The sequence below is a fragment of the Crocodylus siamensis genome, chromosome 4 (assembly GCF_052110815.1).
Source record: "Crocodylus siamensis isolate JL-2025a chromosome 4, ASM5211081v1, whole genome shotgun sequence".
Lineage (NCBI taxonomy): Eukaryota > Metazoa > Chordata > Crocodylia > Crocodylidae > Crocodylus > Crocodylus siamensis.
Window position 1 is genome coordinate 136,440,799 of NC_143398.1, and position 23,071 is coordinate 136,463,869.

Below are 23,071 nucleotides of genomic sequence, written 5' to 3' on the forward strand. Positions count from 1 at the left end.
AACTGAGGGGGATAATAGTGGGGAGAGGTTGAGCTGTCTTTAGTCAGCAGTGATGCTGTGTTTCCATTGATGGTGGGCTTGTATCAGTGCCAGATCTCATGCTAGAGAATTACAGAATCATAGGTTTGGAAGGGACCCCAAGAGGTCATCTAGTCCACTCCCTGCTTAAAGGAGGATGGTCCCTGGCTAAACCATCCCAGTCAAGGGACTGTCTAATCTACTCTGAGGACCTTCCAGAGATGGAGATTCCATCTCCAGTCTCACTAGAGAGCCTGTTCCAGTGTGTAATTGCTGCCATAGTGACAAAAATTCTTCCTAATATCAAAACTAATTTTCCCTTACTGAAATTTAAGACCATTGCATCTTGTCCCATACCTGCTGCCATGGAGAAGAGTCTATCTTCATCTTTCATACAATCACTCTTCAGGTATTTGAAGACTGTTATCAAATCCCCCCAACTCTACCCCTGCTCAGTCTTTTCTTGTTTAAACCAATTAATCCTAGTTCTTACAGCCTCCTCCTACATTGCTTCCCTGGCCTCTTTCTAATTTTTCCACATCTTTCTGGAAGTGAGGGGCCCAAAACTGGACACAGGACTCCAGGTGGGCCTCACCAGTGCCAAATATAGTAGGAGAATCTACTTAAGTTGTACAGTTGGAGTGTTCTTGTAGCCATGATAGTCCAGATAATATGCAAGAAGCAAGGTTTTTGGTGATATCTCTTATTGTACCAACTGCATTGTTGGGGGAGATATTAGACAAGCTCTTAGGCACAAAGTACTCTTCTCCCTTTATGCCTGAAAACTTACCTAATATCTCTCCCAACTATATCTCTAGTCCACCAAAAAAACCCACCTTGTTTCTGCAATAAATAAGTTATATGTCATGAAAAATGGCTAGTGTGAATAACTTTTCTTATGCATGTGTTCAGAAAGAAAAAGTCTTGGTGTGTCCTAAGGCTATGACTCATGTGACTGTCTGCTTCTTTCCTATAACATTAAGTTTAACCAGGGGCAGACACTGATTACTCCACTGTGTAATGACAACCTAGAAAAGCAGGTGATGGTGGAAAATTCATGCAGCATATTGACTAGTGATGTCTTCAGTGAATGCAGAAAATTGGTAAGTATTTTGTGAATTGTCTCACACTTTCCTTTTCTACAAGGACTGCCCAGGATTCTAGAAGGGTATACTTATGATTATGTAGTAGGATTATAATATTTGCACTATCCTATTTTTTTTGACTCACTCGATTTAATGCATTAATTGGAAGCTTAATTCAGATTTGCTTCCTGGCAGTCCTTTGATAGCATGAAGGATAATACTTGGCCCTGATCCAAACCCCTGGAAAGCAAGGTGAGTGACTTCATTGAACTGTGAACCAGGCTTTTTAAGTACTTTTTCTCCAATGTCAAAACTAGCAGTATGAAAAGTATTGATGTTAGGAGCCAAATTTTTCTTCAACCCTTCTTTGGTGTAATATTTACTCTGTGAATTAGTAGCTACCAGGAACACTCTAGTTCTGAAACAGATCCCCCAACTGAAAAAAAACCCCAGAACAATATAGAAACATTTTACTTTTAATTAAAAGAGCTGCTTCTCATTTTACACTAAGACCCCCTTGTGCTGTTCTATTTGACTGCAATTTGTACCCACTGTATTGTACCCTTCATATCAGTAGGGAGATGCCGAAGGATCCTGGCATAAATAGGATTCAGGCCCAAAATGTTTAGATGTGCTTCTTTAAAGGAAGTACTCAGTGGTGGGAATAAACTATAGAGTTTGCTTGAAATTTCATGGCACTTCATGAATTTGGGTATGATTGTATTGCTGTTGACATTGGAAATTATTTTTATGGATTTAAGTGAAAAACAAAAAAGAAAAACTGGGAAAATCATAAGGGAGTGTTTCTATTGTAAGGAGAGATGTTAACTGAGTTCACACTATGTAACTCTCCCTTTAGGTGAATCCTGAGCCGTATGTTGATATCTGCATTTATGATACGTGCACTTGTGAGTCTGTCGGGGACTGTGCTTGCTTCTGTGATGCAATAGCAGCCTATGCTCATATCTGTGCACAAAAAGGAGCAGTTGTACAATGGAGATCGCCAACTCTGTGTCGTAAGTACTTGAAAGAGAAGAAAAACTGGGAATGAGTTGGCAGGAATTGTGCCTGCCAGGAAAAACAAAGACATGCAAGTGTTAAATTCCTTAATCATTCTTGTGACATACCCATAAACTCAGTCCAGCTCTCAGTGATGTAAAGGTCTGATGTTATCTTTAATGGGACCAGGTTTGGGTAAGAACTCAGCAGTGCAGGGTGATGTCTTCTTCAGTAGGTTACCACTGTATGGGTTACCAACTCCATGTATGTTCTAGATCACACCTTGAAAAGAGCTGGTGACCATTACTTTCTTGAGGGAGGTATGATAGCCATGGAAATGCAAACCTGCAATAAGAAATGGAAATACTTGGTCTCAATTTCTGCTAAATTAAAAAAAAAAAGTTTCTAGCAGTTATTTCTAAGCAAAGCAAGTGTTGTTATTACACAGAAGAGGTTTGGGGACCTATCAATAAAAAGAATGAATACGGGGCCAACTTTTAATGTACTAAAATGATATAGCCAGATGCAACATACCATATTTATTTATATACCATGTGCACAGTCCCCTGAAAAAAACAGCTCTCCAAAACTGGGGTGCATGTCTTAAGTGGGGAAGCTGGTTTCTGAGCTTGAATTGAAGCAGAGAGATGCTGTAATGGTTGTAGGGGCTGTCTTCTCTCAGCCAAGGAGGGAGGTCTGGAGTGCAGTTTTCATACCATGTGGTTTTAACCCTTTCACAGATGCTACTGAATCAGGAGGAGCTTTGGCTGAGTAGCCAAAAGCTGCTGTCAATTTAGTAGTGGCCGTGACAAGGTTAAAACTACAGATTCTGGTTAAGCAGCAAGTCAGGATTTTGTTATGTGGTCAGAATCTCCTGTGGCCAGGATTCAGCAATAATTCTAGAAAAATCTTTTATCTTCACTATGCCTCCAAAAATAAGTTGCATCTTATTTGGGAGTGTGTGGTATGCAAGAAAATATGGTAGCTATAGCAGGCCTATTACATACAGATCACTATATTATAGATCTATAAATGACCCCAAATCCAATGTCTTCACCCCAGGAACTGTGAATGCCTTTTCTAAAATTGATTTTTTTTTTTTTTTTACTGCATAGCACAAAGCTGTGAGCACATGAATAAGCAAGAGTTAGAGTATCAGTGTGAATGGCGATATAACAGCTGTGGACCTGCCTGCCCTGCAACATGCCAGCACTTGGAGCCCATGGAGTGCCTTCTGAGATGTGTAGAAGGATGCCATGTGCACTGCCCTGCTGGTAAACCCATTTTCTTCTTTAAGCAGTCCATTGGCATTACTATCAGTCCTCATCGCTCAGTGGTATCACTGTATAGCCTCCCCTTTATTTTTTTTCTTGTGAAGCTGGTGCTGCAAAAGGTGTGGATTTTGTAGCATCAAAGATGACGAATACTCACAGATTTAAGATCTGATGGCTGCAAATGTTCATGTGAAGGTATTAAATCTTAACATGATATTGTTGTTATGTCTTCATCACGGTTCCTAACAAGGTAGGAGGGAGGTGACTAAATGTTTGGTTTACCAGGATGGTTTTGGTTTGCTAGGGCTATCTTGAATAAGCATATTGAAACCAAGGGCTTCACCTAATCCTACCCAGGCTGGTCTGTGCTCCATGGTACTCCTGTTCTCTCTGCTTCACTAACCATACAGGCAAAAACTTCACAATCTACCTTTATACCTGGTTACAGCCAGGAATGGGAGTAACATCCACTAGAACACCCGAGTGAGAAAGTGCTCTGAGGGCTTGGAGGCAGGGAATGGGGAAGGTATAGGAAAGGGAGGGAAATGTTATGAGGGGGAACAGGAGAAACATTATGGGGGGATGGAATAAGAAGTGGGAGGGTGAAGATAGGAGGAGGACTAAGGCTTGTCTTAAGAAGAAAGTTAGTATGCAATAAGCTAGGATGTCATTGTACTGTATACTAGTGACTACATTTTATGTTTTGGTGTCAACAATGATAGCATACACTACAGGCCACATTCTACCTCTTCTCGATGCCCTTAATGCTCCTTATGTATCCAAGTGTAGTTGTGTAAATGCCGTTGTTGACATTTATGCAGATTTTAGATCCTGTTTCCACTTGTGCAGCTATGCTTACCCTTCTGAATGTGCTTAGAAGTTTCTGTTCAGACCTGTGTGATAGAACAGGATTCCCTAGGTAGATGTGTAATTGTGTGTAAATTCCCCAAAATGTGGTCAGAGAAAAAAACGCCACTAGTGGCTGTGAGAAAAAACACCTTCACTCTTTAGCCCAAAGGCTCAGAAGTATATGCCCAGAAAGTGCAGGACGGATGTTCTAGCCCCCTGAGCCTTCAGTGGAGTTTGATTTTTTTTTTTTTTTTAATCTTTTACTTCTCAGCAGCATGCTATAACCACCAGGCCATGGATGGGGAATTGCCCGGAGGATTCTTCAGCACTTTTCTTGAAGATGACTAACTGGGCAGCCAGGAGGGGACAATTTGTGGGGCCAGCGGGCGGTTGGCTTAGTGAGATGGAGACTGCCTGATAAAGGAGGAGAGTCAGGGTTCTGTCCCCTGCCCCATTGAGACAGTATCTGTTTCACTGCTGTTTTTACCTATTTTATGCAAAAATGTGAAATGCAAGGTGTGGAAAAGCCACTGCAGGCAGAAGTGGAGATGGGGCCCTTCCTCTTGTCTCTATCTACTATGGACAAATGTTTAGAAAGGATGGAGAAGGGAGCAGAAATCAATGAAGGTGTGGGAGAATAAAGAGGAAGAAGACAGAGGAAATGAGGACAAGGGAAAAGAGCCTAAGCAGAAACCAACATGAGAGAGAAAATTCAGAAGAATAAATGTCTCGGGAGGATAGAGCTACAGGAGAAAGAGGAGGAGAAAGAATTATGGATGGTAATAGCCAGATCTCAATTCCAGGTATATGCACAGAAAGCAGCAAAACTACTATACTGGGGAGAAGTGAGAGCACTATACTCTAGGTATAACTTTGTGAGAATATCAGTTAGGGAGTTTGACACTTTGCTGCTAGGGTGAGAAATGCTTTAAGTTATGTGTAACATAAGAGGTTAGGGTAGGGACATAATGATGGATAAAGGCACAGAGCTTGCAAGGATGTGGTTAAAAAAATAACCATAGGGGTTGGGAAAAAAGAAAATGAAGCTGTAAAAGGCTAAATGCAACTTTCCTTTGGTACACTTGATTTTTTTCAGTCTAAAAATATGCTTATCCTCTATGTAGCATGCACTACTGTATCTAATGAACTGGTTTACCTGTTTTGAACATCTCTCTTTAGATGCTATGGAAGAATATAAATATTTGCCCAATGTCAAAATCACAGGCAGTTTGATATGAAGAGAATGTTCTGAAGCTTTCAGTCCAATGCAAATATTATCAATCTTGTCACCTTTTTGAAGTGGTTAAATGCAGTAGTTGGCTTCACATGTGCTTTGCAACTTATGAAAGTCACAGTTGGTAATGTTTCTGTGTTCTGAAACAGGGAAAATACTTGATGAACTATCCCAGACATGTATTGATCCCCAAGACTGTCCTGTGTGCATATTAGAAGGGGCCAGGATCTCCCACGGGAAGAAGATATTTTTGAACAAAGATGATCTGGAACGCTGTCAGTCTTGGTAAAGTAGAGATCTTTATCCAACACATCTGGAATTCATTTATGGGGACACAGCTGAAGTACATTCCCATGTATATGCTTTGGATTTAGTTTTGGATACAGTATTGTGGGTAACGTCCTGATACTCTTCTTATTCCTTCTGATAATCATAGCACCTTAAACTGAAATTGGCACTGAAAGATAATAAAGGAGTCAGGCAACAAATCCTATTGAAATTCAATCAAAGTAAGGTATCTGATTGCCTCAGGTGCATTTGAAATAAGCAGTGCTACTCTTCAGGTGGTCCCATTGACTTCATTTGTTCCACATATTTTTAAATAAGGTGTGATTCAACATGAGTTAGGGTATTAGAAGATTGTATTAGGACTTCAAAAGCCTGTATGGAGTATGGGATCTCAATATGTGATCAGCCTAGAACAAATCAAGACTCCTGGTAGCTGGAAGGTGATGTACCATCATTGGAAAAGTAATTTCTCTAAGATCTGCACACAGTATCTATCAGCCAGCAAGTATTTACATCCAAGCATAATGAAGGCCATAGGTTATATTTGGCAGTAAAGCACTGTGTAGGATCAGGTCCTTAACTGCTGTGAGGTAGGGTCTGTCTTTATTTTTGTGAGGCAAAGTACTTAGTCATGAATGTAGATATGTAGGGGCTTTAATTTTGATATTCTTCAGATGCCCCTATGCTTTTAATGGATACTTTCCCTAGCTTACCATAGTTCTGTGAATTCGGGAGTTTTCCATCATGTTATTTGCCTCTATTTAATAGAAGTGGATATATATCTGCAGCAGTAGTTACCTTAAACTAAAACTTTGGCTTCAAAAGTTCAGGGCAGTGCAGATGGGGTATGTGCTTTGAATTTCTGGTCTACTGCCAGAAGCAACTAACTCTGTTTTAAGCCCCATAGAACTGGATCTCTTTGGCTGATCAATTAAGTAATTTATTTTTAAAAAATAATATAAATGACAAGCCCTGAATTACATCCAAAGGTCAAAAATGAGACTCCATAACCCTAGTCCCTAATTTTTGTAATCCTCAATAATAATTTATCTTAAATGTTGATATGCTGACCGCTGCTCACATAAGATTTCAGAACACTATGAAAACTTACCTCACTAGGGAAACATCTTTGCACATAGCTGTCACCTAATTTAGATGCCTACACCATCTGTACAAACAATAGAAAATATTGTACAAAAATGAATTTTATAGCAACTATCCAAAGGAAATTGGAAAGTAGAAGAATCGCATTCACATTAGGATTAAAATAATAAATCATGTAGGTTATGATACATTAAATGCCAAAAGTAGTCGTGCACTCCTCAATTAAGAAGCTGAAATAAATGTTGAAGAATGTAGCCCTGGGAGAACCTGAGTTTGGATGCCACATTTAAAGGGCAGTTTTGATCTGAGAAAATGACAAAGGAAAATTCTTACTTTACCAAGCCTACTTGATGTGTATATTCAGAGCACCCTACTCTTAGTGATGAAACTGTTTACTGCTCCTCACTATTATTAATTCTACAGTGGTAGAGCAGCTGAGAGAACAAGCTGCAATCCATTCTTTAAGATGCAACATCAACAGAATTGTTTGCTAAGTACTAAATGGTTATATTTGTTCAACTGCATTGAAGGCAAGAGTATTGTACAGAGGGCAGAATTGGGCCTGTTAAAAACAGATCGCAAACCAGCTCCTGAAAGAATGAAGATTTGGGAAAGGGAGAGAAATGGAAAATCTGAGAAAGAGGGAAAAGTGAGTGGGGAAATAAGGGAAAGATGTAGACTAATATAAAGAGCAGAAAGGAAATACAGGATCTTACAAGGGAGAGAAAGTGGGAATGTACCACTGGAGAGTAGGTGGAGGGGTAGAAGAAAAAAGGAGAGAGACGAGGAAAAAGGAAGAAAGGGCAGAGGAGAAGGGAAAGAAGAGAGACAGAGAAAATAATTGGAACTGGGGAAAAACCAGGGTTAAATAAAATAGAGACAGGGAACACATTAGAAGCTAAAGTCAAAAGAGCAGAAAAAAGACAATGTGTAAAGGGCTAGGGGCAAAAGAAACAATTATTTCAGTTTGAATGAAAGGGGGGACATACTATGTGTTAACCTGATCTGCTGTAATGGTTTTGTTTACTCTGTTCCACCATAAGTAGACACTAAATGACCATAATTAAACTCCTGTTCCTTTTGGGGGTAAATTATAGTTTAGCTTTCTTTTATCATGGGGTAGAGTAAACATGCCAAACATTTTACAGAGGATCGAGAGAATGCAGTTAAGGGCTCTTCCTTCCCTCTACATGCCCCATCTCTCTTTAAGGGAGCGTAACTGATTCATCTGCTCATTCCCATAGACAGAAATACAATAAATGGAAGTAAGATTATACTAGTTACAGATCAAAATATTAGGTAAGCTCTAGTCTTTTCTCGCAGTCTTTCACTCAACATGTAAATCTGTTGTAATACAGAAAACTGTATACTACCTTGTTTCTCCAGGATTTTAATGTGAATGAATTAAATCAATTAGGCTAGCTCAAATTAAGAACACAACTTTTTTCCTAATGAAGATCTAGCCAAAGCATGCAAACCAAACATAGGATGCATTAGGAAGGCTTACATTATTTGGTGAGCAGGGATCATGGCAGGAATTAGGATGGATGAATGGTGGAATGGATGAATTCATAGAAGATGAATGGTTCATTGCTCTAGTCAGGCATGGTAAATAACTTGTTTGTGTTGAAGTGTGTATTGCTCTGTTTCTGGGTTTATTAAATTGGGAGTGAAGGGTTATTCTCAAAAAGTTTATTTTAACAAGAGTTTTTTGGTGGGTCCTTTGCAGCCTTTGTGACGGAAAGAACCTAACGTGTCATGCCTGTGAGCCAGGAGAGGTGGAAGAAAGGCCAACGCCAACGCCAACGCCACTACCTCCAGATGAGACAGAAATAGGGCCAATTGAATACTCCTGCAGCAAAATGATGGACCTGGCCCTCCTACTGGATGGCTCCAACAAACTCTCAGAACAGGACTTTGAAGTGCTGAAGGATTTCATAAGTGGCATGATGAAAAAACTCCACATTTCACAGAAGAAAATCAGAGTGTCTGTTCTGGTGTACACTACTGCCTCCAACATATATCTTGGGCTCAAAGAAATTAAACCACTGTATCTAATGAGGAGAATGGTCAAAAATATAAAATACACAGGTGGAGATGTTGCTTCTATTCCTGAAGTGCTTAAATATATTATTTATCATGTATTTAAAAAGGCACCAAGGACAAATGCTGCTAGAATCGCTATGTTGTTTACAGCGAGCAAATCTCCAGGAAAGATTAACTCTAGATTCAAGGATTTGAATAAGGAAAAGATTACAGTAATACCAATAGGACTTGGACCACACATTAGTAGGGAACAAATCAACCTAATTGAAAGTCAGTCACCAGGAAACAAGGCTTTCATAATGAACAATGTACTGGAGTTAAAAGACAACAAGGAGATCATAGTTGATTACCTATGTGGTCTTGTGCCTGAAGAAACTGTTTCATTCCCACCTCCCACACAGATCATGATAACTTCGCCTCCCGAACCTAAAGCGATCGTACCCAGCGTGAAGTCCGGGGTTACAAGAGCAGGTATGTCCTTTACTACAAAGCCTGTTTTCAATGTACTTGATGTAGCTTTTATTGTGGAAGGATCTGAAAAAGTCGGAGAGAGGAACTTCAACATAAGCAAGCAGTTCATTGAACAGGTAGTGCAAAGAATGGACGTAGGACAAAGCAAGATTCATATTACCATCATTCAGTACTCGCATTCTGTCACTGTGGAGCACTCCTTCAGTGAAACACAATCAAAAGAATACATTATTGAGAAAGTGCGGCAGATACCATACCAAGGAGGAGGAGCCACCAACACTGGAAATGCTCTCAACTATGTCTCTCATCGCACATTTATCTCAGACAATGGGGCTAGAGAGCAAGCACCTCATTTGGTATACATGGTGACTTCAAACCCTTCTACAGATGTCATCACCCGTGTTCCCAAAAGCATAAAAGTTACCCCCATCGGTATTATCCCCAATGCAAACATTGAGGAGCTTAAGAAGATCAGTCAGCCAGACACTCCAATAATCATAACAAGTTACAACGACCTTATTCCAAAAGTTCCCGACTTAGTGTTGGAAACATGCTGTTCTGGTAAATATATTCCAGCGCCAGCAACTTCAGGTAATGTTGGAATATATCTTCCTCATCATACCCAAATGCCAAGTTGCAGACCATATACTTTAGCTCGATGATTCTCAACTGGGGTGTTCTGAGATTTCTTTTAATGTCACTGTATGGTGCATGCAATATTAACACTGTTAGGTATGCAAACAGCTACACATGATTCACAAGATTAAACTCAATTTTAAATAGAAATCCTTAGTATCCTTTAGCTTAATAAATTCTAGATTCATTGATTCCAAGACAGTCAGTGGAACATGAGGCTTCCTGGACTGGCTGGTGATAGATAGAAGAGGAAAAGGATGTGGGCTTTTCTTCTGTCTGGTCCTTTGAGGTTAAAAATTGCTTCCTCCTGCTCCTTGCTTTTACAGGTTTCGTTGTTTCACGATGAATTTTTTTGTGAAGTAAAAAGTAAGACACCAGGTTTTTCTTGGGTTCAGGAATGGTCTTGATGCATGTTACCTGAGGGCTTGGAGCACAAAGGAATTTCTGAAGTCAGTAAAAGTATGGTCTCCTGCTGAATTGTACACAAAACTACCCACTTGTCTCCTTGAGTATGCAGCCCAATACATTCTGAAATGTAGGTTACTGCTTGCATTAGATGAGCGTTGCCTTACAGATTTTCCATAGTTCAGCTCTCTTGTCATGTTTTTGTCTTCCTGGTGAGGCAGTTCAGCAAACATTTGGTCTGGCTGTCTTCCATAATAACAGGTAGCCTTTTATTTTCTTTTTAGGTCTGTGCCATAGACCAATGGATGTCATGTTTCTTCTGGATGGAAGTGCCTCTGTTGGAGTATCAGAATTTGAGGAAATGAAAAGCTTTATTAAGGCATTTATTGAAAGGTCTGATATCAGTAAGTAGTAGCCCTTTTTAACTTGAATGTTTTTATCCTTGTTCTGTTCATGAGGGCCAATGCAGTACTGCCTCTGCTACTCTGTGGGCACATCTACACATTATCCTACAGTAACATAGTGACACGCTACGTTGCCATATAGCACGCTGTCATGACGTAACAATCCCATGGGTCTACACGTGATTGGTGCTATGCTGCTGTAGTGGTGTACTGCCCAGATATAGCATGCTGCTATGGTGATGTAGCTGGTGAATTTAATCATGCGTCACTCGTAAGCTGCAGTGTGAGTGGCTACTGCACCGTGGTTTAGTACTTTGCCCAAGCAAGTACTAAAACAAAGTGTACTAATGTCACTGTATGGCAATGTGTAGACACACCCTATATGTAGGTTTTGATGTAGTAAAGACCTTAAGCAGGTGTTTAACTTTCAGCTTTTGAGTGGTCTTTTGACTCAGTTGGCTTCTATCTAGTGGTAGAGTTACAGATGGAGGAATATGCCCAGTTGAAATTTATGCTGACTTTGATGTCATGATGATTAAGCGCTCATATTTGGTACCGATGGGGTAAGATTATACCCTTCCTGGCTCCTATGCCCTGTGAAAAGATTGTGAGTTAGTTCCCCACTGGGAACTAGATTATACTGTGTTTTAAGAAGGTAGGATTCCCATTCACACTTAGCGCCTTGTTACACCTTACACTGTGAGCTGCACAAATATTGACCAGCATTAGTGCTAGCTTGAGTTTGGAGCAGTCATACGTTCAGACCAGCAGGATCCTGGAGGACTGTAAGGTGAGAATCCCACACCTCCCATTCCAGGTTTCTACCATTCTACCAAGTGCTTCAAACTATTTTCAGGTGTTAATGAGCGGACAGTCCAGGGGTTAAGAGCTGCAGGAGCTGCCCAAAATTACCATGCAACAAAGCCCTTAAATAATCACACCAATATGCAACTTGAATTTATTTATGTCTGGCTGCCTTAGAGATTGCAATGGAACATAAGGGAGGATGTGACTTCTTATGGAACGTGGGCCCCAGGCTGCTGAAGGTTTTATAGGTCAAAATCTGATATTTGAATTGTTCCAAGAAAGCTACTGGCTGCCAGGGTCAGATGAAAAGGATAGGTAGAACTTGGTGTCATCAACAAACTGGTGGCATCTCACTCCAAATCTTGGTGTGATCTTGCTTAGTGGCCTCAGGTACATGTTCAGCAAGGGGGATCACAGGATGGAACCCAAGGGGACCCACAGGAAAGGTCCTGAGGAGATGATGAGTATGTGCCCATCACCACCCTCTGGGACCACCCTGCTAGGAAAGAGCAGAACCAATTTGAATGGTCAGTAACCACTAGGTCATGTAAATGCTTTATCACTGCCTCATGAACAACTGTATCAAAAGCTGCTGAAAGATCTGATGAGATCAAAAGCGTACAATTTTCCCTGTTGATCCCCAGGTGAAGATGGTTGACCAAGGCCACAAGTATAGTCCCTAATTGTATAAGTGGGCTGAAAACTGGACTGAGAGGGGTCCAGAAATCCAATGGTGCCCCTGGACCTGTTGATGGCCACCCATTCAGAGACTTTCTCCAAAAAAGGGAGGTTAGAAACAGGATGGTAGCTGACTGGATGTTCAGTGTAAAGAGATGTTTTTGAGTAGGGGCCAGACAACTACATACTTAAGAATGTCTGCTTTCCTTCCTTCCTTCTTTTCTAGAGGAAAGCATTGCCAACTCCTGCCAACAATGGCCCCAGTCTCCCTCAGCTGGTTTTTACAAAACAGGATAGGCATGGGGCCAATTTCCAACTGGTCATGTGGATACCCCTAAAACACATCCTCAGCACCAGTGGGTGACAACCATTGAAACTGATCCCTGTAAACTGGACAAGACAGAACTTCCCAACCCCGAATTCTGACTCTGTAGCTAAATGAGTGGTTCCCAAGATGTGCCAGATATGAGCAATTTTGTCTACAAAGTAGGTGGTAGTCTCATCACATTATAGATTACTTGGTTTCCATGTGGATGTAAACTCAGATTTCCCAGGGCATTTGCAGTATGGTTCAGTTTTGCTGGACAGCTCTTTGCAATGAAAATGGAGCAGAAAAACCTTGTTGCTGCTACTATTACTGCCACTGCCACTACCACCACCACTAGAGGCATAACGAGAAGGCTTTGTGTACTGGCAAATCTTGTGGGAGTGCAGGAGGGGCAGGAAGGCACTGCTGAGCTCTGGAGGGGCAAGGGTTCTGAAATCAGGAGTATGGAGAGAACACCAGGGACTCAAACCATCCCTGGCGGCGGCTGCTGCTGCTGCTGCTGCAGCCACAGCGTGGTGTCCCCCCCACACCCACCCCTACCCCCCTCCAGCTGTCCTTCCTACAGCAGCAGCACAATGTCAATGCAAAAGCAGTGCTGTGGGTTGCTTTTGCTGTCAGGGCTTGGGTTCTTTGGGGGTGGGGGGCAATTCTGGTGTCCCTCCTAAGTTAGTGCCCCAGGGTGGTGGCTCAATCACCCATCCCAGGTTATGCTACTGACTACCATAACATAATCCTTTAGAAAGGTCCTGTGCTGTGATTGATTGTCTTCAGCACGGGTCAAAAGTCACTTGAATTCTAATTCCCAACCCCCCTCTTCAGGTGGCTCAGCTCCCCCAATATAATAGATGGATTTGTGCCACTGCAGTGGTGGGAGTGGATACCTAGGTGCCTGTGGCTATAGCTGAAGTCAGTGTGCTCTTCTACAGCTTGACCTGGCCATTGACAGAGTAGCCATCAAGTTTAGTGGGAAACTCAGAGATTTCTGGAATCCCGTTAGTTCCACGAGTCTCTGGGGATGAACCAAATTTGAATGGTTTTATTCCCCCCCCCCCAAATCATGAGACTACTTTCCAGATGGAAGCATTGTGGGACAGGGACCTGTGCCTTTAGAAGGTAATGGTCCAACTATGACAAAATTTCTTGGCAGCACCCCTAATAATTGGAGCCTCTGTTTCCAGGCTGGAGAAAAACATGAAGTCCAAGGTATATCCTGCCTTGTGTGTTAGCCCAATTATTATCTGGGATACTTCCACAGTTGATATGGCTTCCATAAAGTCCCACAAGAGCTCTGAAGAGCCAGCCTTGACATGCATATTGAAGTCACCAAAGACTTCAGTAAGTTTGAGCATCCTCAACACTTCCAAGATCAGCTTCGCTAGCTTTGGCAGGGAATCCATTGTGTAACACGGTGGTGAGTAAATCAACAGAATCCCCACTCTATCCTTAGCTTCAAGCACAATGTAGACAATCCATGTTGGACAAATTAAATAGTGGATACCTTCTACAAGCCAGATTTCCTTTACAGAATGCCTCCACTCTGTGCCCTGCTGGCACCATCTGGGTAAGCAGTGACCCAGATGCCTCATCCAGCCAAGTCTATTATACATGAAACATCAGAACATCAGCAGTTTTGTCCTGAATAAGATAAAAAGATGTTGGATGTTTTATTAACTGCTGACCTTGCAATAAGCAGCACCAGCAATGGATCAGGGTCTCCACTGGTTGTGACCCCTACATACCTCAAGATAGTGGAAATGGATTTATTTCATAGACTTTTATAGATTTCATAGACATTTGGGCTGGATGGGACCCCAGAGGATCATCGAATCCAGCTCCCTGCCCCAGGGGCAGGAAGTCAGACACCAAATGTCTTCCCCTGTGCCTCTGAGAACATTTCCTTCCCACTACTGTATCTCCCCCCTGCTCATTCTGACCTGGGTAAGACAATTGCTGCCCTACTAGTCCTCCTGGGAAACTCCTCTTTCTTTACCTCCTTTACTACTGAAGGGCAACAGCAAAGAGTGCCCCTGAGTGTTGCCCTTCAGCACTGCTCCAAGGCATCACCATGCCCATAGATAGGTGTACTCCAGAAAGGCCTGCTAACTTGATAGGGGCTGCAGACTGGCTGGCTCCTCCACTCTTGTACCATGGGTGTTCAGGATAGTGCCTGTGCTGGGCCCTCCCCCTCTCTTTATAAACCACCCAGCAAGAAGTTGCAGAGTTGCTGAGAGACACCATGTCATGGGGGTTGCAGCACACAAGTGTGTTGTGGGTTCTGGCTAGAGGATTTCAAAGCATTTTACTTGGGCGACCATTATCATCTCAGTTTTAAAGGTGGGGAAATTGAGACATGGGGGGGACCAAGTGACTTATCTGGTGTCACTCAGTAGGCCAGTGGCAGAGTCTGGCATAGAACCCAGTTCTCCTGTGCCCCAGTCCACAACCTCGCATCGAGTCCCCGAGTCCATCTAGTAGATGCTACTGCCTTCTATTATCTTAGCTTCTGCCATTCTCCTCTTGACAGCCAATTACTTCCAGTCTCTAATCTTCATTTTCCATAGCATCCTGTGCAATTTTATCTTTGTTACAAAACTTGCATAATAGAAGGCAGTAGAATCTACTGGATGCCAAACTCTGCAGCCCCCATCCCATGGGGGCTCTCAGATCACTGCACCTTCTTCTTTCAGGGTGTTTTTAAGCCTCCCTCAGAGGCATTGGGTGTTGGCTACAGCCAAGGCTGGGGATGTTGACTGGGGTTTGCCAATGTTCCTGGTAGGAGCAAAGCCAATGGTTCCTGGCTAGGTCTTGTCCCTCTTCTCAGGGTCAGAACAATCACCATATTTAGAGTCGGGAGGGAATTTTACCCTATGGTCCGATTGGTATGGACTGTGAAGGTTTTTACTGTCTTCTGCAGCAGGGGACATGGCCTTCTACCCAGAATCTCTTGAGCATATATTGACAATCTTTTACAGAAGCAGAACATTGGCTGTGAGAGGTTAGGGTATTATGTCTTGTGCTGTGTCAGGGTTGATGGTAGTTTTATGCAGCTTTTAGATTATGGATTGTATAGGATGGTTTGGATAGGGAATAATCCCGCCTCAGGCAGTGGGTTGGACTAGATGACCTCTGGAAGTCCCTTCCAGCCCTATGTCTCTCTGTCTCATCCTCTGTACTGGCCAGCTTTTGGACTTTGATCAGAGAACTATTCTTATGGCTCTGAAATAGTCCTATTGCAGCAGTGTTGGCTGTTTTTCTCATTACACCAGTCTTTCCAAAAGATGTAGATACCAACCATTACATTTGCAGGAGGAAACTGTTGGAGATGAGTATTTTCATATGTGCAGAAGAAACATATTAAGTGGAAATAACATGCGGGGGACTTTGTGAATCACTGAAATTTGTGAATTAGGGGAAAATTAACAAACAAAGCTCACGTGCAACAAAACGGTCTCTGTCATTCATTTTATTTTAGTTAATTTGTCATTTATGAAACTGTCAAAAGCAAGTGCTCTGTTAAAAATGTTGTAATAATACAAATCTGAGAAGAAAATGAAATCTGAGAAGTAGGACATAGAACTCTGAAGCTAAGAGATGACTGCTTGTGCACAAATTAGTATGTGTTGTTAGTGAACAAAGTGAAGATTACTGCAGTCCCACTCAAGTTTGATAAAAATGAAGAACTATGTTTCGAAACTTATAAGATGAAACTTCAGATACAGCTTCCATTGCTAAATGGTTTATAATAGGTTGCCAAAAAAGTAATAAAAGAGAACCAGAAGCATGTTACATATATCTAAAATATGTGCTAGGTTGGAGTGGTCAACCTGTAGCACATGTGCCACAAATGGCATGGGCAGCCTCTGTGTGTGGCACGTGTCAGATAGGGGAGGAGACACAGTAAGAAGCAGAAAGCAGAGCAGCAGATTGGCTGGGTCCACAGAGCATGGAACAGAAAGCAGAACAGCAGATTGGGTGGCAGGAAAGGAGTGGCACTTGGGAAGGGTGCACGGCTAATGTGTGGCATGCCTGCCAAAATGTTGGCCACTGTGCTAGATGCTGATAGGATCATGAGTAACATCTGGCATCGATGGTTATAAGCAACTTATGCCCCCATAGGTCTATGTACTGATCTCATTAACCATTTACAGCAATGCCTCTTAGTTGTTCCTAATGTTTTATAAACTTTGTCAAGAGTATCTTGATAGCAGAGCAGTGAATTTTGAATTTCTGCCTCCTGGGAAATTCCCCTGTTTTCTGCTATAGATCAGGCTACTTGCAGAGACTATGTGACCTATGAAGCATCCAGAATCCTGTAACTCATGACCACAGGAGGAAATCCTTGTTGCCTAATGGGTCATGTCCTCTGGGGATTCTGGGTTACAGGGGAGAGAGGCCAGGGAGGCCCAAACTACAACTCCTGTAAACAACATGTTGGTCAGGAAATATAGTTTACTTTGTGTTTCACTGGATTAGAAACCAAACATTTTGCCAACAGCAAGGCAGTATTTTTCTATTGGAGTGATTGGACCCAAACCAAAATATTGCATTTTTATTTTCATGACAGAAAACGGAACATGTTAAGCAGAATTCTAGATTTTTTCCCCCTGCTCAAATGTCAGCTTTGCAGAAATCTATTTTCCATTAGAAAATTGTCCTGATGGAAAATTCCCTTTCCTAAGATAAAGTAGGACTAAATAACATGTTTCACTTTTATTTTAACCCATTTGAGTACATTGTGTTTCAGTTACATTATTTGCCTTCTGTCTTCTTCCGTTTCAGGTGATACTGCAACCCATATTGCAGTTCTCCAGTATGCGGGTGAAAATACACAAGAAATTTCATGGAACATGCCACAAGAGCATGAAAAACTTCTAGATATGGTGGACTCAATTCAGCAGAGAGAGAAAGGTCCAACTAGGCTGGGTAAGTGACTGTATGGACACTGGTGGAAGAAAAAGGAGCTTTAAAAGAAGCTTGATTCTGTGTTCCACCTTGGACAGATGGTGCTGCAGTAGTGTCATGTCCTAGGAATTTAATCTTTCAGAATTAATTCCTGTTATTACCATTTGTGGCTTTGTATGAAAAGAGTTTCATATTACTCTATTAAGATGTATTTGCATGTGCAGAGGTTACGATATACTTTGCTTTTAAGAGAAAAGGGGAAGTCTGGTTTCTTTAATCCATAGAAACGTTCCCAGTGGTCATATATTCAGTGTCTCTCTGGACATGGACAAACTTAGTCTTTCACTGCTCTAAACAAGAAGTAGGGACTGCTGCTCAGGCGTGTACATCAGCTATTATGATCTAAATATTGTATCTGCATGAGCCTGTACTGATGCAAATAAATTAAATCGCCTCAACTTTGAATGAAAATGGGGTTAAAGTTTGAGAGGTTTTACTAGGTATCTAGAATTGCATGTGTTTCAGGGTATACCCAAGCTAGTTCAATGAGCGTCAGATGAAGTACTACAAGCTTTATACCCATGTCAATGCAGTGCTCCATCTGTGCTAATTTGCCATGTTGAAGAAAATAGAAATGAAGCATTATGAGATGCAGGGTACATTAGCCTGGTCAGAATACTGCTCTCATATGTTTATACTGCTCCTTAGTACTCAAGGTAGCTTGTTCGGAGTTAGGTTGGGTATCTCCATGTGGCACTGGGGTGTGCCGTGTAGCCATACCTCCAATTCTAATAATGCTGAATAACCTAGATTTTCCAGTGGTGTTGTGAAGGCTCTCTATTTAAGTCTACAAGTTGTAGGGTTCAAGTAAAACACATCTTGCTACCATGTATCAGATCTTTGACTAAATAGTCTGAGATTTTCTGGAACAATATTCTCCTTGGCAGCAGCTAAGCAGCATGGTCCAATAAGAGCAGAAGAACATACAGTTTTTAGGGTCTTTGGCCCGATTTATATTGTAAAGAGTTATTGGTATAGAAAAGTGAGAAATAAAGTCTGACTTCCATAGTTCACAGGAGGATTAGTCATGATTGCTTTCTCAGCCTGGAGAAATAAAAATACCAGATGTCTGATGAGACTTCTGTAGGCTCTTTGTGGGAGAAGTTGTTACATAGATAAGTTGCATGAAGTCTTCTATATAAGTCAAGTAAACTACAGCGGACTTCAGGATAGGCAGAGAAAACAGGGCCCCTAGCGTGTGGGAGGGGGAGTTGCATGGCACAGTTGTTACTGACTTGTTTTTATGTCTCCTTGGAACATACTTAGGTAGCATAGTGCCGGGAAATGTCCTGAGAATCCACAGAGAAAGGAATAGTAACATTTCTTCTCAAGTAATGCAAATAAGTCATTCATGGTTCTGCTGCTGCCTTGGTGGGTAAATGTATTTGGATAGAATGGTCCACAGTCTTAGGGAATACAGGAGCAATTGGCACATTCAGTCAGTGTTTAGGCCTTTGGAGTCAGGCTCCTGAAGAGGTTTGGGATGGTTCACACTGGGTGTTGCAGTTCCTTAAGCAGCTTTGGAGACCTCCTCTCTCATTCATACTGGGCACAACCCACTGTTTAACTCACTGGAGAAACATAAGGTCATTTCCACACTAGCACTGTCTCTTCTTGTTAATCTTCCTGTATTAGGAATATGATCCTTATGTTCCCTCTAAGTCAGCTGGGGTTATTTCTGCAGGAAATGCAGACAGGCTTGGGATACTCTGGTAGAACTGTCTTTGCCCAGAACCATGGTTCACTCATAGTCCTGGGTACTTGGTTTTGTAGCATGATATGCGTGATTGTTTTCTAGTGGTTATTCCAGTTTCAGACCTAGCTGAGGCTGTGTGGTAAAATAGCTCAGCGACAGAGACTGAGGCACATCACAGGTTGGCAGCACAGTATTTGCTGAAGTTTTCAGGGGATTTCAGTTAAGTGTTCTAAAGAGAACAATGGTAATTTTAGAAGACAGGAGACTTAGCCACATTGGAGTGTATTTACCTTTACCATCCTATTTTTGCATTCTTAGAACATAAAATACCACAGTTCATGTGATGGACTGGTGTGGATAGTTGAGATTTAGTTTTAATGTCACCCACTGTAAATGCATAAGCCTATGAAAAACCAAGAGAAAATGTTTAGCCAATTGTTCCCTGCTGCAAGAGTTATTCCCCCCCCCTCTTTTTTTAACATCTGACTTAGATGTTGGAACTCCGGGGGAGATGTACAGTCTCTTAAGTAAAACAAAACAAAACAAAACAAAAAACTAATGAAAGCAATCCATAAAGCATCCTTCAAAAGACATGCAAACCAAAATAAAAAAAAACCCACAACCAAACCAAACCTCCCCCTCTCCAGCCCGCACATCCCCCAACAAAACAAAGTGCAGTAGTATTCCCCTGTTTGTGAAATTACATTTGTGTCAGTCACATTCTGGTAGAAGAATTAATAAGGAAAAAGATAAAACTGGTTTTATTCAGTCATAAAATGCGTAACTTCAACGTGTAATATTAATTGAAAACAACTCTCCCCCACCCCCCTACCCCTGTCATCCATGTATGGAATTAAGAATTACCTTAGGTACACTTGCCTTTCAGATCAAGCTTCCTAGGCATTTATATATTCCAGGGGATGTAGTATGCAGCAGTTGTAGTTAAGGTTGCCCGATGTCTCCCCTTAATACCCCAGTTTCAGCTGCTTTTCAAAACTTAAACCATTTATGCTGTTACTTTCTGTGCAATATATCTGCTTCTGGAAGAATTTGTTATGGACATTTCAGCTAGAATGGCTCAACTATTTCTAGTGATATGGTTTGGGGCAATTATTTTTTTCTACTAAAAATATCTTAAAACATTTTGTTGTAAATATCTAGATACTCTGTGCTACAGAATAGGCACTTGAAATTCACTTGGGGGTGTGGCTTGTGTCAAAGATGTGTATTTTGCTGACGCTGGAGATTTGGCTAAATTAGTAGTCTTTGAATAGCCCAATGTGTGTTATTTTAGTAGAGAATTGTTGGTTGAACAGATAAATTCACTGAAGAATCCATCTGTACTGAGCATGCGCCATCAGTTCACAACTCCTGTGCACAGCAGACCTGTCCAAACATAGACCATCCCCATGGAGCTACTGAGCATGCTTCAGCATGGCCTTTAAAGGACTTAGAAGGACTTTCCTTGCATTTCCTGTTCCCACCAGCTGTGTGGTCACTGAACAGGTGTTTTGGCATCAAGCACAGGAACTGACACCAAGGAGACTCTTTTTTTCCTGTGCTGTCAGTACTCTTCTTTTTACTAGCAGTGTGAAGGAGGATGAAGAAGTTGGTCAACTCAATTGCAGAGGGCTGAAGAAAGGTGGTGAGATGGGAGAATGATGTGTAGTGTGAAGGGATGGGCTTTTGTGCATGTATAGAAGACAGGATCTCAGGAGGTATAAGAGTAGAGTTTGGAAGTTGGGGGCAAATAGAGGAGAGGGTGGAGGAATAGAAACAAAGGGGGCACACAGGAGCATATGGAAGGGTTAGAGAGTCAAAGAACCATGGGCAGGGGGAAGACAGCATTGTGGAGGTACTGGCAGGAGCTGGGGATGGGTGAAAGAGCAGATGACGTAAGTCTGGGGTCAAAGTTGTGGGAAAGATGGGAAGAAGTGAGGCAGTAGGAAGAGCCAGCAGCACAGGGTAAGAGTAGGGCAGAGATAGGAGAAGAAGCAGGAGCTAGGTGTCAGGATAATAGCAAGGGAGGGAGTGAAGCTGGGGAGATGGAAGCAGAGGATAAGGCAGGAGCTGGGGACAGTGGATAGGAACAGAAGGAGATGGTGAGGGGCTGTAGGGAGGAAGGCCAGGGTTTGAGTAGAATGCTGTAAATGAGGCATGGTGTGACACACTGACTCATGACACTAAAAAAAAATATTGAATACCTGCTCATTAATTGAACATTGTTTATTCTACACACACAATGAGGCAGGAGTCATCTGGAAAAAGTACCTTGGGATCACGCATTTAAAGACTGTAGTGTAATACATATGCATGAGAGCAATTAATTAAGATTGCACAAGCACATTTTTTCTGACACTTCCAAACTGTTCAGTGCTTGACTTTGCAAACTTACTAAAGTTATTTCAATGCATTTGGTGCAGTGCTCTTATTCAGTAGCTGTTCAATATTCCAACACAGTTGAAGCATATAGTGTTTATAGTTATCTGACATAGTTCAGTGCTGCATACAATTTTTTTCTGTGGAAACCTTTCTATTCTCCAGTGGGTAACCATTTCAAGTTCACTGATTTTCTTCATTGAAATTCCTGCCATGAATTCTGGAAAGAATCAGTTTGTACTTCGGTTTCCCATCATTCATGGGACTGCCTATCTACTGAACTCAGAATATTCTGAGGAGTTTCCCTCAGCTCTTGTTTCGGTTTTTCCGTTTGTATAAAATACCTGAAAACATTGGAATAGAGAGTGAGCATGGCTCTGTAGCCTGATCATTGGGAGGTAGGATGTGTGGCTTCCAGTCTTCTTGCATCCAGTGAAAGTCTAAGTATTTATGCATAGTGGAACAAGAGAGATTGTGAATTTCCTGAAAGTGGGGTAAGCTGCCTCACAGTTGTTGCAGGGCAGAATTTTTAAGCCTTCAGGGTTTACACCTCACTGCAGTAAAGTTGACCATTTCCATACCCACCTCCCACCACCCCTGGTTCAGCTGCGTAATTTCATGCAACACTTTTGTGTTTTTGCATTAATGTGATTTGAATGCTCCTGGACAGTGGAATTGTTAGCTAATACTTTGTAGTTAGCATTCTTCCTCCCCACAAGATCCTTTTGCGAACCCTACAGTTTGGGAAACTCTGCCTTGGAATATGTGTCAACACAGACAGTTACTGAGTAGCAGCTAACATGCTGTAAGATGTGATAACCTTAGGACACTAGGCTGGGACTCTGCCCTACTGGATGTCCTCAATCTTCTGAGGATAAATTCCTCAATCTCTGTTCCACATCTGTTAATTTTAGATAGTGGTGATTTCCTGATTCCTAGTTGGTGTAGTGAGAAGTAAGTCAAAGGTTGTAAACTGTTCAGATACGATTGCAATTGGGCCCAAGTGAGTACCTTGGGTAAGTTATCAAATTGGCTTATAGCTGGCTAATGTCAGGTTAGCTTCAGTTAATAAGGGCCAACCAATCTGCAGAATAAAATTTAACAGTAGATTAAACAAATTCCTACCCTGCCTTGTTCTGGAGAAATTTTCATATATAAACAAAACTTCATTAAAAAAAAATAAGGGCTTGCCTTCATGTGGAAATGGAAATAGCTCCATGAATAGAAAAGTCCTACATTACACTGGTGCAAACAATGCATTTAGCTTAGACCATAGGTTTCCTATTCAGTGGCTGTTTCTATTGCCCTTCTCAGGTACTTAGGAGCCATTTCTTTTGAATTCTTTCCCAGACAGCTTTCAACAGGCGTGGGTGATTAAGACCTCTGCAGAACTCTGCCTTTTTGGTCA

The 23,071-nt window shown here is 41.7% G+C and overlaps 1 protein-coding gene across 3 annotated transcripts in view; it reads left to right on the forward strand.

Annotated features, from left to right (window-relative positions):
• Positions 1–23,071, forward strand: part of VWF (von Willebrand factor) — a 263,892-nt gene that overhangs the window by 146,059 nt on the left and 94,762 nt on the right. For 2 of the 3 annotated variants that reach the window (XM_090043875.1, XM_090043874.1), the window contains exons 24-30: positions 1,002–1,121; positions 1,963–2,119; positions 3,218–3,376; positions 5,609–5,744; positions 8,581–9,959; positions 10,694–10,813; positions 17,406–17,549. In XM_090043875.1, the coding sequence (XP_089900001.1) occupies positions 1,002–1,121; positions 1,963–2,119; positions 3,218–3,376; positions 5,609–5,744; positions 8,581–9,959; positions 10,694–10,813; positions 17,406–17,549 (2,215 nt within the window). The remainder of the gene's footprint in view (positions 1–1,001; positions 1,122–1,962; positions 2,120–3,217; positions 3,377–5,608; positions 5,745–8,580; positions 9,960–10,693; positions 10,814–17,405; positions 17,550–23,071) is intronic. The other variant, XM_090043876.1, reaches the window with a different exon arrangement.